The 19,496-nt window shown below is 43.6% G+C and overlaps 1 protein-coding gene across 1 annotated transcript in view; it reads right to left on the bottom strand.

The window, feature by feature from the left end:
- Window positions 1–19,496, bottom strand: part of BMAL1 (basic helix-loop-helix ARNT like 1) — a gene marked incomplete at its 3' end in the record, with an annotated part of 94,840 nt that overhangs the window by 32,061 nt on the left and 43,283 nt on the right. Inside the window, 3 exon segments of the mRNA XM_073604051.1 lie at window positions 1,493–1,513; window positions 6,819–6,966; window positions 7,192–7,290. Of these exon segments, the coding sequence (XP_073460152.1) occupies window positions 1,493–1,513; window positions 6,819–6,958 (161 nt within the window).

Raw genomic sequence — 19,496 nt, forward strand, 5'->3', positions numbered from 1 at the left:
AAACAAATCCATCAGAGAGATAGCAGCAACATTAGGAGTGGCCAAATTAACAGTTCGGAACACATTGTGAGGAAAGAACGCACTGGTGAGCTCAGCAACAAAAAAGGGTCTGGACGTCCACGGAAGACAACAGTGGTGGATGGTCACAGGATCCTCTCTACGGTAAGGAAAATCTTATTCACAACATCCATTCAAGTGAAGGACACTCTCCAGGAGGTGGGCGTATCATTGTCAAAGTCTACAATCAAGAGAAGACTTCATGAGAGCAAATACAGAGGGTTCACCACAAGGTGCAAACCATTCCTAAGCCTGAAGAATAGAAAAGCCAGATCAGACTTTACCAAAAAAAAAAAAATCTAAAAAAGCCAGACCAGTTCTAGAAAAGCATTCTTTGGACGGATGAAACTAAGATTAATCTGTACCAGAATGACTGGAAGAAAAATGTGCGGAGAAGGCTTGGAACCGCTCATGATCCAAATTACACAAAGTCATCTGTGGTCACAAAGTGGAGCTTGCAGTGTGATGGCATGGTCATGCATGGCTTCCAGTGGTACTGGGTCATTGGTGTTTATGAATGATGTGACAGAAGACAGAAACATCTGGATCAATTCTGCAGCGTTTAGAGATATACTGTCAGCCCAGACTCAGCCAAATGCGGCAAAGTTGATTGGATGGCGCTTCACAGTATAGATGGACAATGATCCAAAACACACTGCAAAAGCAACACCGGAGCTTTTGAAGGAAAAGAAGTGGAATATTCCGCAATGGCCGAGTCAATCACCTGATCTCAACCCAAATGAGAATTTCACTTGCTGAAGGCAAAACTAAAAAAGGCAGAAAGAGCCACAAACAAAGAACAACTGAAGACAACTGCAGTTAGAGCCTGGCAAAGCATCAGAAAGGAAAAAAACCCAGTCTTTGGTAATGTCCACGGGTTCCAGACTTCAGGCATTCATTGCCAGTAAAGGATTCTCAACTAAATTTAAAAAAAAAAAAAAAAAAAAAAAAAAATGAACATTTTGTTTAGAATTATATCTATTTGTCCAAATTACTGCCCCCCCCCCCCAAAAGTGTGTGTGTGTGTGTGTGTGTGTGTGTGTGTGTGTGTGTGTGTGTGTGGGGGGGGGTGTAAAAAAAATAAATAAATAAATTTATGGTTGCAGTTCCTAAAATTTGTACTTGATATTTATGCTCAACCCCTCGAATTAAAGCTGAAAGTCTGCACTTCATTTGGATTGTTTCATTTAAAATTTTATTCTGGTGGCATAGAGAGACAAAATAATGAAAAAAAAGCGTGCCTGTGTCCAAATATATATATATATATACCCAACTGTATAAGGAAAAAAGAACAGAGGGGAAAAAAAAAGAAGAAAAAGAAGAACGTATAACTATGTAACAATATATAACAAAGGATGGTGGGACATTTTCAGTGTGCTGTGTGCCAATATTGTCTAAAGATTAGAGAGAAATAAAGAACTTGGTTTATACTTACTCAAAAGAAAAGCCATCGAGCCTGAAAAACAAGAAAATATTACATTAACGGTCATTTGCACATTCCGTGTACAAACTATAAGAATACATAGAGAGGAAGAGACGTGAGCTGAATCTATTATCAGAAGAAGGTTTTCAGGCTAAGCAGGAGAAAAAGATGGAGAAAACGATAAATCCTCCCCTCCAGCCTTTCCTTCAGTCTTTCACGTTGTCCAGACTGACGTACAACTTCTTACGTGTTTCGGGGGACAAGCCCCCCTTCTCAGAGCTGCCCTGAGGAAGAGGCTTGTCCCCCCGAAACATGTCAGCTTTCCAACGCATTTTGGCATCGCCCTAAGCTGGAGTTGTGTTTAGATATGCTTGTACCTCCTCGTGCGAGTAGGTTTTTGGCTTTTATATCTAATAAAACTTGGTGATGGTAATGCACTAGGCATTTGCGCCCGCCTGTGTCCTTTTTGCAGCCCCTTCCTTCCCCTGCCCGACTACCCTTGGCCTGTCCCTTTCTTTCATTGTATTTCAGTCCTTCCAATCATGGAGGCTCAGCATCACACGAGGGGGTTCTTTATGCAAATGCCATCTGCCTAGGAACGCCCACTCCTCCAGACTGACACCCACCAAGACATTTTAACATCTGCATAATCCCTCCCAAGAGCCAGCCCACTGCTTGCATCAAGACTGAGGGCCCCTAAGAGGAGTAGTGTGGAAGGGTGCCGCTGCCTTTTTAGGAAGCTTCGCACAGCCCCTCCCACCAGCCATGATCTACCACAGAGATGAAGTTATGACATCACTGGGTCCATAGGTGTGCGCAGCCTATAGATCAAAACACACCATGCGACGACCATATAGTGCACACGGAAAGTATTCACAGCGCTTCACTTTTTCCACATTTTGTTATATTACAGCCTTATTCCCAAATAGATTAATATCATTATTTTCCTCAAAATTCTACAAATAATTCCCCATAATGACAACATGAAAGAAGATTGTTTGAAACCTTTGCAAATTTATTAAACAAAAAAAAAAAAAAAAAATCCCATGTACATAGGTATCACAGCCTTTGCCATGACACTCAAAATTGAGCTCAGGTGCATCCTGTTTCCACTGATCATCCTTGAGATGTTTCTACAACTTGATTGGAGTCCACCTGTGGTAAATTCAGTTGATTGGACAGGATATGGAAAGGCGCACACCTGTCTATAGAAGGTCCCACGGGTAACAGTGCATGTCAGAGCACAAACCAAGCCATGAAGTCCAAGGAATTGTCTTGTAGACCTCCGAGACAGGATTGTATGGAGGCACAGATCTGGGGAAGGATACAGAAACATTTCTGCAGCATTGAAGGTCCCAATGAGCACAGTGGCTTCCATCATCTGTAAATGGAAGAAGTTTGGATCCACCAGGACTCTTCCTAGAGCGGGCCGCCTGTCCAAACTGAGCGATCGGGGCAGAAGGGCCTTAGTCAAAGAGGTGACCAAGAAACTGATGGTCACTCTGACAGAGCTCCAGTGTTTCTCTGTGGAGAGAGGAGAACCTTCCAGAAGAACAAACTCTGTAGCACTCCACCAATCAGGCCTGTATGGTAGAGTGGCCAGACGGAAGCCACTCCTCAGTAAAAGGCACATGACAGCCTGCCTGGAGTTTGCCAAAAGGCACCTGAAGGACTCTCAGACCATGAGGAACAAAATTCTCTGGTCTGATGAAACAAAGATAGAACTCTTTGGCTTCAATGGCAAGTGTCATGTCTGGAAGAAACCATGCACAGCTCATAACCTGGCCAATACCATCCCTATAGTGAAGCATGGTGGTGGCAGCATCATGCTGTGGGGAAGTTTTTCAGTGGCAGGAACTGGGAGACTAGTCAGGATTGAGGGAAAGATGAATGCAGCAACATACAGAGACATCCTTGAAGAAAACCTGCTCAAGAGCGCTCTGGACCTCAGACTGGGGCGAAGGTTCATCTTCCAACAGGACAACGACCCTAAGCACACAGCCAAGATAACAAAGGAGTGGCTACAGGACAACTCTGAGAATGTCCTTGAGTGGCCTAGCCAGAGCCCAGACTTGAACCCGATTGAACATCTCTGGAGAGATCTGAAGATGGCTGTGCACAGACACTCCCCATCCAACCTGATGGAGCTCGAGAGGTCCTGCAAAGAAGAAGAACTCGAGAAACTGCCCAAAAATAGGAGTGCCAAGCTTGTAGCATCATACCCAAAAAGACTTGAGGCTGTAATTGGTGCCAAAGGAGCTTCACCAAAGTATTGAGCAAAGGCTGTGATACTTATGTACATGGGGTTTTTTTTTTTTCTAAATTTGCAAAGATTTCAAACAAAATTCTTTCACGTTGTCATTATGGGGTATGGTTTGTAGAATTTGAGGAAAAATTATGAATCTAATGCATTTTGGAATAAACCTTAACATAACAAAATGTGGAAAAAGTGAAGCGCTGTGAATACTTTCTGGATGCACTGTATATTATTGGCTGTTCCAGTATCACTGTTAAAGTCTGTCTCCAGGCAAAATACCAACTGGCCTTTCCCAACTTTTTTTTTCTTTTTTTTTGGAGGCCGACACCTTCCACAGCTAAATGCAGCCACTCACCTGTAAAATTGCTCAAGGAGCAATTACCTAAAAATGACTAGCCTTGGATACAGACGGTCTGCGTCCAAGGCCGACTGTTACAATGCGACTGCTCAGCAGCAATTACTTGCAAGTGGCCGAAATTAGCTGCAGGAGCTGTAAGCCTCGAATTGCTTTCAATGGGGCTTCCGCCTGCAGCTAATCGCCAGGAAGCCCCGCCGGGGGTTCACGCATGTAATTGCCCATTCACAAGTGTGAATAAGACCTTATACAAAGATGCATTTTAAAAAAATACATTTGGACTGGCTTCATAGGTGTGCGCTGCAGACTATACGCTATTAAAAAAATTCAAAAAAAAAAAAAAAATATATAATAATAATAATAATAAGAATAATAATAATTAAAAAAAAAAATGCCATACACTGAACAAGGTCAGGCACCATCCTTCCATTATAAAAAAGAAATGAACGAACAGTACACGGTCTAAAGTCAAGATCCTTCTATGCGTCAAACTATAGAAAGTCGATCTGGTTACTATAGAAACTCCGGAACACAAATCAGCTCTGCGGCCTCCACGGGGAAATGTAATTTCCAGCCTCAGTCACACGTATGTAGGGGAAGGGAATGTAATGGATAGTAATAGAGCTATACAAGGTGTTGTTACAATCAGATCACTGTTGACTGGTGAGCACATTCGGCTTCAGTGCTGGGGATGCCATTTCAGAGAGAGCCCTACGTGCCTACAGAGAATGACTGCTTCCATCAGAGGCTTCTGAGGCAGGTAATCTTCCTCCTGACAGATTGGCTTAAAGTGAAACTTGAGTTCAGAATTAAAGACAAGCAGGAATTTGAATGCAGGAGACAGGCTTGGCCTATTCTGCACCTACCTGCCTGTCCACCCCCCCCCCCCCGTACAGGAAGCAGCTCACTGTACAAATTCAGCAATGCTGAAACTGAATGAACTCCCATGCATGCGCAGGAGTGATGTCATCCAATGACAGCGGCCGACGATCGAGACCCAGGAGCGGACACCTTCGGGCGGGGAGCTCAGGGACCCGGCATCGATCGAGGAGAGTATAGTTCTGCGTTCCCTAGGAACCAAGATACAAATTCTTGCAAACTTTTAGGCCGCTCATCCTTTCTGCTGACAATTCTCTCGATGAAGATTTGCACATTTCAACTATCTTTTCACAGCCAGGGCATGTATGGTGGAAGACTTTAGAGACTCAAAAAAAAAAAAAAAAAAAAAAAAAAAAAAAAGTGAGGTACTAGAGCTGCACGATTCTGGCCAAAATGACAATCATGATTTTTTTGCTTAGAATAAAAAGATCACGAATCTCGCAATGTAAAATCTTTCACATTATGCAAAAAAAATGGGCTAACTTTTACTGTTTTTTAAATTCATTAAAGTCATTTTTTCAAAAAAAAAAAAAAAATTGCATTTGAAAGACCGCTGTGCAAATACAGTGCGACATAAAATATTGCAACAACCACCATTTTATTCTCTAGGGTGTCTACTAAAAAAATATAGATAATGTTTGGGGGTTCTAAGTAATTTTCTAGCAAAAAAAAAAATGATTTTAAACTTGAAACCAACAAATGTCAGAAAAAGGTTTAGTGTTTTAAGTGGTGAAACTTTTTTCACTTACACACAGTCTATTCCATTGACAAATTTCTTTCTTTTGAGGGCTGTGGCTTCAGAAGAACAGAGAGAATTCTTTGCATAGAAAGAATTGTGAAACACTTTAGTCAAGATCACGATAACGATTCTTGACGATTAATTGTGCAGCTCTATGAGCTACCCATCAATATGCATTTGTATTAGATAGATGATAGGAATCCCTACTGTGTTAAAACATATCCTTATCTCTCACAGATTATTTTGATATGGATTTTGTTTATTTTGTTGTATTCTCTCCCTCTCACAGCAGAAGGCTGGGGTCATTGCTGTATGGCATACATGCTCAACCTACGGCCATCCAGCTGTTGCAGAACCACAAGTCTCATGAGGTATTGCAAGGCTGACAGTTACAAGCTTGACTCCCAAGGGTAGAGGCATGATGGGACTTGTAGTTCTGCAGCAGGTGGAGGGCCCCAGGTTAAGCACCCATGTAAGGACATTTTAGCTTCTATCTGAGCTCACTGCTAAACAAAATAATCATAAAAACACATGCGCTGTCAGGATTACATCATCAAGTTAACCATTAGACCTCCTCCTGCAGCCTTGATAATGTCATCAACACCCGAGCTTAGGCCGGAGGCAAGTCGGCCTTCATGACAAGCCTTACAACTGAATAACAAAAGGAAAGAAAAAAAAAAAAATAAAAATAAAAAAAAAAAAAAAAAGGGAAAGGAAAGGAAAGAAAACAAAGAAAAGAAAAAAGGAAAAAAAGAAAACAAGAAAAGAAAAAGGAAAAAAAGAAAACAAGGAAAGAAAAGGAAAAGGAAAAAGGAAAAAGAAAAAAGGAAAAAGAAAAAAGAAAAAAGGAAAAAGAAAAAGGAAGAAGAAAAAGAAAAAGGGGAAAAAAAAAATGCCCTGTATGCATCACTTGGAGATGAAAACCTGATATATTTAAGAGTTATGTAACTTTCCATGGCATCACACTATCTGGTTTTATCACACATTTTACCCCAGAGGATGACCACAAACCTGCTTTTTCCATTTCCTGGAAGGTATCACAAGAAAATGGACACAGGTATGGCCTAGCCATTATGAACATGAGAGGGCCATAATAAAGACTACTTACTGGTAATCTGTCAAGCTTCCTTTCCTCTTGCGGTTACACTCCATGCTACTTGTACTGAGGGAACTGGATATGAGGTCGGTGGGGCCTGGGGACATAAAGTCGTTGATAGTTGACGAGATATCCATTCTTTGGTCAGCCATTGGAAAATCTGAAGACGGAGAAAATATTGGAGATGTGAAGCGTGGGAGCGCAACACTGTAAAGGTCTTATATAACAACCTCAGAGACGGTGTTTAGTGACACAATAAGATGGCCATCTCCTAACCTCAGAACAGGTTTCGTGTTAACAATACATAACGGCAGGTTATACAATTACACTGCAAGAGCCAGATCAAGCAGAGCACATGAGGACATAAGGTACTGAGAGAACTAACCTAAAAGAGGCTGTCTTGGTGAAGTAAGAACCACAGGTTAGAACCTTCTTGGAGGCTAATACAGCGCGTCACCTACTCACCATGTTCTTTTGTTGATCACTGCAAAAGGAGAAAAAAAAAAGTATTATTTCCCATAATTGTATTAAACCAACATAAAACTTAAAAAAAAAAAAAAAAAAAAAAAAAAAGGCATAGTTATCCCTGTTCCCAGAGGGAACAGCCAAGAGTCCCCACCAGAGTTTCTACTTCCAGAGAGCTTACAGCCAAGAGTCCCCACCAGAGTCTTTATCCCCAGAGGGTAGCTTACAGCCAAGAGACCACACCAGATGCTCTACTCCGAGGGAGCTTACAGCCAAGAGACCACACCAGATGCTCTACTCCGAGGGAGCTTACAGCCAAGAGACCACACCAGATGCTCTACTCCGAGGGAGCTTACAGCCAAGAGACCACACCAGATGCTCTACTCCGAGGGAGCTTACAGCCAAGAGACCACACCAGATGCTCTACTCCGAGGGAGCTTACAGCCAAGTGTCTCCACCAGAGTCTCTACGTCCAGCGGAAGTTACAGCCAAGTGTCTCCACCAGAGTCTCTACGTCCAGCGGGAGTTACAGCCAAGTGTATCCACCAGAGTCACTGTCCCAATATGGGGTTTATAGTCCAATGCCAGAGTCAGAGGAAGCTGTACCTGAGTACAGCCAAGAGACCACACCAGATGCTCTACTCCGAGGGAGCTTACAGCCAAGAGACCACACCAGATGCTCTACTCAGAGGGAGCTTACAGCCAAGAGACCACACCAGATGCTCTACTCCGAGGGAGCTTACAGCCAAGTGTCTCCACCAGAGTCTCTACGTCCAGCGGGAGTTACAGCCAAGTGTCTCCACCAGAGTCTCTACGTCCAGCGGGAGTTACAGCCAAGTGTCTCCACCAGAGTCTCTACGTCCAGCGGGAGTTACAGCCAAGTGTATCCACCAGAGTCACTGTCCCAATATGGGGTTTATAGTCCAATGCCAGAGTCAGAGGAAGCTGTACCTGAGAACTTGCAGTGCAAGTTCCTCCCTGCTTCTACTTGAGTTATTTTGGGGGTTGGTGCTCTGTGACCCAATATTAAAGAAAAAAAAAAAAAAGACACACACACACACACACACACACACGTAAACTTACAGGAGGGGGGTGACTCAGGGTGTACATAATGTTCACTACATTTTCATAGACCAGGTAAGGTCAGACAGTGGCTTAGACTCTTAGGCACAGCTTCCTCTCTCCAGCAAGGAGAACACTAACCAGAACAATGGTGACACGACCCAAAATCCTTCTAAATCTGGAGAGGCTGGCAATCAGACACAGCAATGCCTTGATGGATCTCATACTGAGGATATGCAGCTGAGACTACAGAAGAAGAGTGCCCAAGCACAGAAGTACCATGCTATTTCTCAGGAAGAATTTAAAACCAAAAAAAAAGGTACCATCTAGGCACAATTAAAATTTCTAGAGGTTTCCTACAAGATAGCAAATCTTCAAATTTCAGAGTTCAGGTTCACTGTTTGGAGTGTGGCACCTTACTATATAAGGATACAACAACAAATAGGAGATAATAATAATAATAATAATAATAATAATAACCGAACTGGAAAGTTTGATTTCTGAAGGAAAACTAAAAGCCAACCCTTTAGAAAGCTAGTTCAGCTGTAGAGCGGGTTATTTCCATTTTTTGCACGCATGAAAAATGTAATTTTTGGTAACTTCTAGTAGTAAAATAAAAAAAATAAAAAAATAAAAAAAAATTTGTACAAAACAGACCACACTGCTGAGACGGCTGACATCTTCCCCAGAGTCTCTTCCAGGTTCATAGGCTCCGGCGCTGTGAGTGGCCGGAGCCGCGATGACGTCACAACTGCGCATGCGCGCGGGAGCTACCGTTCATGGCACAGGCTCTGAAGGTCAGGCACGGTAAGCCCAACCTTCAGAGCACATGTGCCGATGACATCTTTATCTGTATGCACTCCGAATATCTCCTAAACTGTGCAAGTTAAGGAGATATTTACATTACCTACAGGGAAGACTTATTATAGAAAATAAAAATTAGGAGTTTACTTCCTCTTTAAACCCTCAGAACATTATATATTTTCTGAACTCAAGAGGCCCTGTAGAATATAAAGATCATAGTTGTAGATCTTTAGGTCACATGACAGTTTGCCTTATTATTAAACGCGAATTTTCAGTAAAAAAAAAACAGGGGGCGGGGGGTTCTAAAAATTTGTTTGTGTTTATTGCAAACACACAATTTAAAACACATTTTTTGTGGTAAAATATGGGATTGCGTTGAGAAAATAGATACCAATTCTTTCTAGCCAATGACTTTATTAAAAACCATGGCTAGATACCATTAAAGGTTCTGTATCTTTCATACCAGCCTCTCCCCAACCTTTTAAACATGGAGGAACCCATTAAACCACTTTTAGGTCTCAGGCAACCTCTGCGTAGATCTACAGCTCATGGTGCTCTAGTGTTAACAGGAAGCAAACAAAATTGAATAAATGGCTAGAAAAAAAAAAAAAAACCCAAGAAGCCATAAAAAAAATTTGTAATATTCCCTCACCTTGGTGGTAAATGGATTAAAAGCCCACTAACATTGATGAGCCACTCAGAAGAGACCCTTGCAACAGGGGTCAGCGTAGCGCGCCCACACCCCCTCTGCCTGGCGGTCAGCATAGCATCCCCCCTTCGCCCTGGCGGTCAGCATAGCATCCCCCCTCGCCCTGGCGGTCCACACGCCCGCGCCGCCCTCACCCTGGCGGTCCGCACGCCCGCGCCGCCCTCACCCTGGCGGTCCGCACGCCCGCGCCCCCCTCAGCCTGGCGGTCAGCACGCCCGCGCCCCCCTCAGCCTGGCGGTAAGAGTAGCGTGCCCCCTCACCCTGGGGGTCAGCGTAGCGCGCCCCCCCCCTCACCCTGGTGGTCAGCGTAGCGCGCCGCCCCCCTCACCCTGGCGGTCAGCGCAGCGCGCCCCCCCCCCTCACCCTGGCGGTCAGCACGCCCGCGCCCCCCTCACCCTGGCGGTAAGAGTAGCATGCCCCCTCACCCTGGCGGTCAGCGTAGCGCGCCGCCCCCCCTCACCCTGGCGGTCAGCGCAGCGCGCCCCCTCACCCTGGCGGTCAGCGCAGCGCGCCCCCTCACCCTGGCGGTCAGCGCAGCGCGCCCCCTCACCCTGGCGGTCAGCGCAGCGCGCCCCCTCACCCTGGCGGTCAGCGCAGCGCGCCCCCTCACCCTGGCGGTCAGCGCAGCGCCGCCATACATTGGTGGTAAATGGATTAAAAGCCCACTAACATTGATGAGCCATTCAGAAGAGACCCTTGCACCAGGAGTCAGCGTAGCGCGCCCCCTCACCCTGGCGGTCAGCATAGCGCGCGCCCCCCCCCCCCCCTCACCCTGGCGGTCAGCGTAGTGCCTCCATACATTGGCGATCAGTAAAGTGCCTCCTTACACCTCAGTAAGTTACTCCCTTGCATAGATGGTCAGTGAAGACATGCCCCCTTACACTGGTGATCACTATAGCGCCCCCTTACACTGGTGGTTAGTAAACTGCTCCCTTGCATTGGTGGCGAGTGAAGAAAGGCCCCCTTAAATCAGCGATGATTGGGAAATGGGCCATCCTGGTCAGACGAGGAACTCCCATGCTGGTTGTATCTAAAAATATAATTGGTGTCCGTGTTCACTTATCCGAGAGACAGAAATTGCTCAAGGAACCCCTAGCAACCTGTGAAGGAACCCTAGGGCTGGAGAAATTCTGTTCTATATATTGTACACAATTTTCTTGCATCCTAAAGAGCGAATAAAAAGAAAAAAAAAAAAAAAAACAGCCAGAATGAGGTCAGGAAGAAGAGTACAGACACAATGTGCCAGGAAAAGCGTCAAACCGATCGATTAGAGAGGGGGTGGAAGTGACTCGCTTTGTAACAGAAGGCTGCGTTCCGTTAAACGACATGATTTTATTGGTAGCCTTAATCTTCAGTAAAATGGAGAGTGCAAAAAAAAAAAAAAAGTTATAAATACTCACTTCACAGTCTGAATCCAATTAGTTGTAAGTGGTTTACGCAAGCAAGATTTTATCTAGATGGGGGATCTGGCTGCCCATCTAGATAAAATCTGTTGTATGAACTTGCGCAAAAAAAAAAAGCCCTAAAGCAGCAAGTTTTGGCATAGAGTACAAACCAAATTACAATGCGCGGTATACGGCTGACAAAGAACCCGCTGGCGGATCACTTTATATATCAACTGATTGCAATGACTTATTCATTAAAAGTACAACTATAGACAAAACTTCCCCCATCATTTTGTAAAGAGTAAGGAAGGGTTTATAACCCCAATAAAATGCATCTTTTTTCCACCATCTGTGTCCCATTGTGGAGATTTCCTTTCACTTCCTGTGCCGTAGCCAAAACAGGAAGTGAGAGGAATGCCCTGCAAATTAACAAACTTCAATACCGGCACTTTTACCCCCTTCCTGCCCAGGCCAATTATCAGCGCGGTCACATTTTTAATAACATTTGCGCGGTCATGCAACACTGTACCCAAATTGCACTTTTTTTAAAAAAAAACTTTCACACAAATAGAGCATTTTTGTGGTATTTAATCAGCACTGTTTTTTTTTAGCAAAAAAACAAAAAACGAAAAGGCCAAAAAAAGGATTGAAAAAAAAAAAAAAAAAATTAAAAAAAATGCTTTTTTCTAAAATTTTGTAAATAAATTCATTCATCTCCTTCACTGATGTGTGCTGATGAGGAGACAATTAAAATGCAGCACTGAAGACTTTCTAGGGAAAACCCAAATTTGTTTTTTTTTTTTCTTTTTACTTTCAATAACAGTAAACAGGACAGATAGAGAGGATGCATTTCCCCAATAGGGGGGCACAGACAGCAATAAATACCGACAGGGGTTTCAAATATAAAAAAAAAAAAAAAAAAAAAACAACAACAAAAAACACATCACATTGTAAGTGCTAGATACAAAAGTATAAAAACTATAAAAGTATAAACACCCTGACCACTTTGGTTTTAGCCCCTTTCAGAACCAGGGCATTTTTTGCTATTCAGCACTGCACTACTTTAACTGGTAATTAAACACACACACACACACACGTTTTAACATTTTGCAAATACTCTTCATAAAATTTAGGCTAAAATGTATTCTACTATATTTCTTTGGTAAAAAAAATCTCAAAATAGCGTATATCAGTTAGTCTGTGTAAAAGTTATATAGTTAGAGTCTACATTCTAGGGGAGATAGAGATTATATATATTAGGGGTGCGCATCTTCACTGGCCTCACGATTCTATTATCTTCTTTTTCATAATCCGAGATACCGAACTTTGACGGTGTGACTGTCTGTTTTTTAAAAATCCCTATTGAAAGGTTCAGGCCAAGATACGGCCATTATATTTTCCTGGAGGGACTACAGACATTGGTATTCAGGAGTAGTTGAGAATTCCTTTCTGGCATTTTGCCTGTTCCTTTTTTTGCTGATTCTATTATCTTGTCCTCCATTTGATTCCATTCGATTCTGCTATGCATCCCGATTACTGCGCAACTGCGAATGGTTAACTTTTAATCCAAAAATTCAAGCAGTGAGAAAAACTTACATTTGGAGGCAGAGGCATGGATGGGATCAGAGGCAGAGGCATGGATGGGATCAGAGGCATGGATGGGATCAGAGGCATGGATGGGATCAGAGGCAGAGGAATGGATGGGATCAGAGGCAGAGGAATGGATGGGATCAGAGGCAGAGGAATGGATGGGATCAGAGGCAGAGGGAATGGATGGGATCAGAGGCAGAGGGAATGGATGGGATCAGAGGCAGAGGGAATGGATGGGATCAGAGGCAGAGGGAATGGATGGGATCAGAGGCAGAGGGAATGGATGGGATCAGAGGCAGAGGGAATGGATGGGATCAGAGGCATGGATGGGATCAGAGGCATGGATGGGATCAGAGGCAGAGGAATGGATGGGATCAGAGGCAGAGGAATGGATGGGATCAGAGGCATGGATGGGATCAGAGGCATGGATGGGATCAGAGGCATGGATGGGATCAGAGGCATGGATGGGATCAGAGGCATGGATGGGATCAGAGGCAGAGGAATGGATGGGATCAGAGGCAGAGGAATGGATGGGATCAGAGGCAGAGGGAATGGATGGGATCAGAGGCAGAGGGAATGGATGGGATCAGAGGCAGAGGGAATGGATGGGATCAGAGGCAGAGGGAATGGATGGGATCAGAGGCAGAGGGAATGGATGGGATCAGAGGCAGAGGGAATGGATGGGAACAGAGGCAGAGGGAATGGATGGGATCAGAGGCAGAGGGAATGGATGGGATCAGAGGCAGAGGGAATGGATGGGATCAGAGGCAGAGGGAATGGATGGGATCAGAGGCAGAGGGAATTGATGGGATCAGAGGCAGAGGAATGGATGGGATCAGAGGCAGAGGAATGGATGGGATCAGAGGCAGAGGACATGGATCAACCATGCAGGGTGTTTCTCCTGGAAAGGCAGAGCATCGCACGAGTGATGGATGACGTCACCAGATGATAATTTCGGCCGACTCGCAGCATTGTGAACGTCTGAACTGCGATGCTGTGATTATATTCAGCACCCCCAACATAGAGGGGCTCTGGGAGGGGGCAGCTGCACTACAGAAGATTTTTCAGCTTAATGCATAGAATGCATTAAGTTTACAACCCCTATATCAATTTTCTTTTTTACATTTATTTATTTTACATATACAGTCATCAGAGTAGTTCAGTGTCACCAAAGAACTACTCTGGGGGATGATCACAGACTTTTTTTTTTTTTTTTTTACACTGACTGCTTCTTACAGTGATGATCACTTTGAACTGTCACTAATGACATATTTAAGACTCATTGTTTACTATTATGATGCTGTTATTGGCCCACAGCCATCACATGGTACAGGGTGCTTTTATTGGCCCAAGCACCATGTGATCGGTCATAGATCACACACAGTAGTAAAAAATGTCGTTAAGAATGGAATCCATGCCATTTCATGGTATCTGGGCTAATACAGAGCACCGCAATCCACGGTGTCTGGTGGACACAGCGGTTGCAGATTGCGCTGCTGCGCACCCCATGAGCACCGCAATGTACAAGTAGCAGTAAATGTACTGTTGGCAGTCAGCAAGTGGTTAAATTGGCAAACAGTTGAATACAATACATACTGATTATCTTATTACAATGGCACCTGAAAGTGGGTGGGATATAGGCAGCAAGTGAACATGTTGTTCCTGAAGTTATGTGAAAAAAAAAGTAAAAAAAAAAAAAAGAATAAAAGGATTTAACAAGGGCAAAATTGTAATGTCTAGAGCATATGCAATTAGCGGACCTCCAGCTGTTGCAAAACTACAAGTCCCATCATGCCTCTGGGTGTCATGTTTTTGGCTGTCAGAGTCTTGCTATGCTTTATGGGGCTTGTAGTTCTACAACAGCTGGAGGTCCGCTAATTGCATATCCCTGGTCTAGAGGGTCAGAGCAACTCCAGAACTGCAGCTCTTGTGGGACGTTCCCCGGTCTGCAGTCATACATACAATGTGATCTGTATTCATGGACACTGTGGTCTGGGTCACTCCACCACAGGGCTCAATACGAGTTCCTTTTCAGCTCGGTTATTCAGCTCCTATTGACTGACAGATGGAGTGGTTTGGCCCAAGTCCAGTTCACTCCAGAATGAGGTGCAGGAAAAGCCGCATTCTGTCCTTCCTGCACTGCAGCTTGATATAGTAGTGAACCGGCCTTTAATCATATTTATGTTGTCAATGATTCATTAAACTAGTCAAAGCATGCCGTTCCAGAACAGATTTAACCATCTGACAGGATTTGGATGTATTCTTCATACTGGTGCATCAAACTGAAAATTCTGGTGTTGAAACCAAAACCGGATGTACTTGGCTGAAACGAAACTGAAATGGATAGTTTCTTAAAATTTTTATTAATTTAGTTAATGTGGCTGGCGTCTTTGCATTGAAGTCAACAGGGGGGGCGCGCACGCAGCTTGTATTGACATCAACAGGGGGGGGGGGGGGGGGGGGGCAGCTTGCTTTGAAGTCAACAAGGGGGGGGGGCACAGCTTGCCATTATGACAGCTTTTTTTTTTTTTTCTCTCCAAATCGGCAAAAATGCCGATAACCCCATTTGTCACGGCTGACACCCATCGCTCCATAGAAGTGAATGGAGGCTCCGATCAGGACCGCCTGAAAAACTGAGGACCTGATCACAAAGCCCGTGTGAAAGGGCCCTAAGAGTGGATCGGGAGGAGTCTCCCTTTTTGCTGCTGAACCGCTTGGATGCACTTGTAGCGAATGAGATCTCTATAATTTTGAGATGATCTATCTCTGGTAAGAGGCGTGTGTTGTATGTGGTGACGGCTCCCATCTGAGCCTCATTTTTTTTATGTCTTTTTTTTTAGGACACGGATTTATCATCTGGATTTTCACGATTTGGATTCAGTTTATTATTTAGAATTACAGCTTTGGAAAGTCACTGATGATCTGATTTGCTAAAAGGATTATATTCATTAATACATTTTTCATTTTTTTGAATATCATCAGGATTGTAATCTGTTATCACCTATTAGATATTATTTGTTTCACTTATGTTTTGGTTGATTTAGAGAAGCGCCATTGTATATTCTTAAATTGGACCTTCAGTAATTTTTTTCATGTTTCCATCTATTAAATCTTCTGCCCTTGTTGTTGTTTTAACTTTGGATAGTAAAACTTTTTGTTTCTGTTCAGTAAATCCCTTTATACAGCCCACTTCCTGTTTCTTGTCTGGTCACCCTGAAAGCGCCCGATCTCGTTTGTTTCTTGTCTGGTCATTAGTCTAGGCTTATGGAAAGCATGCACAACTCTCTCTCCCACTCAGAGTTTGCCAGGAGGGGGGGGTCATAAGAGGGCCAATGAGAGCTGCAGAGCTGGAGGAATGCCTCTGTGTGTCTGTGTAAATCCAGGAAGTGAACAGGCAGCAGCTTCAGCTGCCCACAGTTAAAATGGCTGCAGCCAGACTCAGTGGAGGAAGATTTCTGCAGCATATTTGGCAAGTACAGAATCACAGTATATATATAAAATAATATGCAAAGTGGTTGGAGGGAAGCTTCAGAATGGCAAAGATGTTTTTATTACAAATTATGTGAGCAGACGGCAAGTTCCCCTTTAATATGTTTTGTATGAGCCTTGTGTTCGGACTCGCTAGGTTGCGGGCTCTAAGACATCAAAAGGTTCATATTTCTGTATTCATCGAATCGCACCTTTTTTCCACCAGTGTGGTAGTGGGACAAGCGCAGGATTTTTTTTTCTGGAATATTTCTGCAAGGCACTTGCAGCGCGGGCCACATTCACTTGCAACGCTTAGCAGTGGAGGGCAGTAGCGCCCGCTAATAGCGACAGGGGGGTACAATTCAGTGATGGGGGAGGGGGGTGTCCCCCCTCCCGCTGCTTGGCCGCATCAACTGTTAGTGTAAGAAGCCAAACTTCCGCTCTAAAAGAACAGTACCGGGGTGATGTCTGCAGCTCCCGGGTACAAGCACAAAAAAAAAAAAAAATGTATTATAATAATAATAATATTATAATAATAATATTATAATAATAATAATAATAATAATAATAATAATAATAATAATAATAATAATGTAAGTTTGTGACCAACACTTCAAAAAAAGTGAATATCACCCGCCGATAATCGGTCGACCACTATGCGAAGCCCAGCTACTACCTATGCAACTAAAGGGGGAACAGACTGGGGGGGGGGGGGGGATAAACTAGTGGATTAACCACAGGGTTTTGCCACACCCAAACCACTAGTGTGAAGGAGCCCTACGGGCTCATGATGCACACTGCAGCTCAAAGAAGTGTCTCCTACAGGCTTTTGAGCTCATTTTTTTTTGCCAGTGAACTCCCCTCCATGTTAGTGTGCATGGATACATTGGCTATGACTTTTTCAGTAGTTTACAGGCACATGATCTTACAGGCAGAAAAAAATAAAATAAAAAACACACACCACACTCACGGTTGAGAGAAGCTTCCGAGCAGAAAAGAAGCCCAAGTGCCCAAAAAGAGCAAGAAAAGCTGAGTTAGGCCTCATGCACACGAGACGCTGTTAAACGCGCGTTCAGTGGCAGTTGGACACTTTTTTCAACTGCCCCTGAACCCATTCAATGTTCTCCTATGTGTCCATGTACACAGTCTCGTTTTTTGGCGTTTTTAGGCAGTTGCGTTTAACCTCGTTTTTCCAGAAGAAAAAAAAATGGGTTCAGACGCAAAAGTTTTCCCATGTTTCAAACGCCAAACGCCGGTACCGCGTTTACGTTTCTAAGTGTTTTTAAAGGAACCCTATTTTTTTGGACAGAAAACACAGAAATATGATAATAAACTGCAAAAGTGCTTGACATTTTGCGACCCGACTTTGGGGGCCATATCCGGGGCCACTTGGTACTAGGAACCCCAAATTTGGTATGCTAACACAGTGGAACTAACACTAGAACATTTGCAAATTTGGGGTTCCTAGCACCAAGTGGCCCCGAGATACGGGGCCCCAAAATCGGGTTGCAAAATGTCAAGCACTTTTCTGCAGCAGGGAATGATATTTTGTGACCCGAATTTTGGCCCCATATCTCAGGGCCCACTTGGTGCTAGGAACCCCAAATTTGGTGTGCTAACACAGTGGAACACTAGAACATATGCAACTTTGGGGTTCCTAGCACCAAGTGGCCCCAAGATATGGGGCCCCAAAGTCAGGTCGGAAAATGTCATTCTCTGCTGCAGAAGTGCTTGACATTTTGCGACCCAACTTTGGGGCCCCATATCTCTGGGCCACTTGGTGCTAGAACCTCCACATTTGGATAGTTTCCCCCGTGCTAACACACCAAATTTGGGGTTCCTAGCACCAAGTGGCCCCGAGATGGCCCCAAAGTTGGGTCGCAAAATGTCATTCTCTGCTCTGCAGACGCTTCTAGACGCAAGCGCGGTAAAACGAGGCTAAACGCAGCATGCAAACGCGGCAAAACGGGCGTTTCTAAACGCTGGTTCCAGCTTTTAAAAAACACGTGTTCAGCAGAGTTTGCAACAGCGTCTCATGTGCATGAAGCCTTCTTACCGGTAACTTTTCCTAGGTCTCATGGGCTGTCCTGGAAGACACTTAGAGAAAAAGGGGCAAATGAGCATGAAAAAGCTAGAAAAAACACAAAAAAAAAAAAAAAAATAGAGAGGGTTTGTTGGAAAAAAAAAAAAAAAAAAAAAAAAAAAAAACCACCTCTTATGTTCAAAAAAAGCTCATAAAATAGTACAAGCTACAATAAAAGCTCAAAAATGGCTGCAAGAGCAGCTTTTTTTTGAGCTGCAGTGTGCATGAGCCCCAAGTGTCATTATGGGTGCAGGTCAAGGTGAAGATCGCTTTGTTTACTAGTTGGCACCAGATATGTACAGAGCAGCAAGTTTGCAGACCAGGACTAGAAAGAAGGGAAACATTCTAGGAGCATTTTTTGTTTTGCACAATTGGCGATCTCGGAATTGCCAGGGATTGGAGATGCACAGGTGGTCTTCTTCAGAGCTTTGCGGTTAGGTTTTTCCAGTTATTACCTAAGTGCATGCAAGTAAAATTAATCACGATGGAGGCATTCTGGCATTGAAGCGGACATCATGGTCGCCGTTCTTACTCTTGGTACTGCTTTCTACACTGTACAATGCAGACAGTTTACACGTCTAAATATAATATATATGTATAAAAATAAAGGCACTCGTTGTAATGAAGTAAATAAATAGTTACAGTTCCCACTGCCAATGCTGTAGTAAAAAAACAACAAAAAACAAAAATGGGAGGAACTTCTATTCGATTTTTACAACAGGGTCACTTCAAAACAGGTGATGCATTTTTTTTTAAAAACGTGCTTCCGTAATAATGTGACTCTCCTCTCTACTGATATAAAAGGCGGTCTGCATGCAGGAATAATTGATTTTTATTATCTAAACTCTTGTAAAAAGGTCATTCTGAGCTCAGAGCTGATTAATAAACTCTCAAAATGATTATACAAACAGAAGTGCTGTCAGGGTGACATAAAAGATAATTTAAAAGGTTCAACAAGAGAATGGAGCGCTTCAGTACATATTTTCTCTTATGGAAAGGGGACAATAACAAAAAAATGATTGATTAGAGAGAGATAGAGATGATAGAGATAGAGACAGAGATATACACAGTGGGGACGGAAAGTATTCAGACCCCCTTAAATTTTTCACTCTTTGAACTGAAAT

The sequence above is a fragment of the Aquarana catesbeiana genome, linkage group LG11 (assembly GCF_042186555.1).
Source record: "Aquarana catesbeiana isolate 2022-GZ linkage group LG11, ASM4218655v1, whole genome shotgun sequence".
NCBI classification, from domain to species: Eukaryota; Metazoa; Chordata; class Amphibia; order Anura; family Ranidae; genus Aquarana; species Aquarana catesbeiana.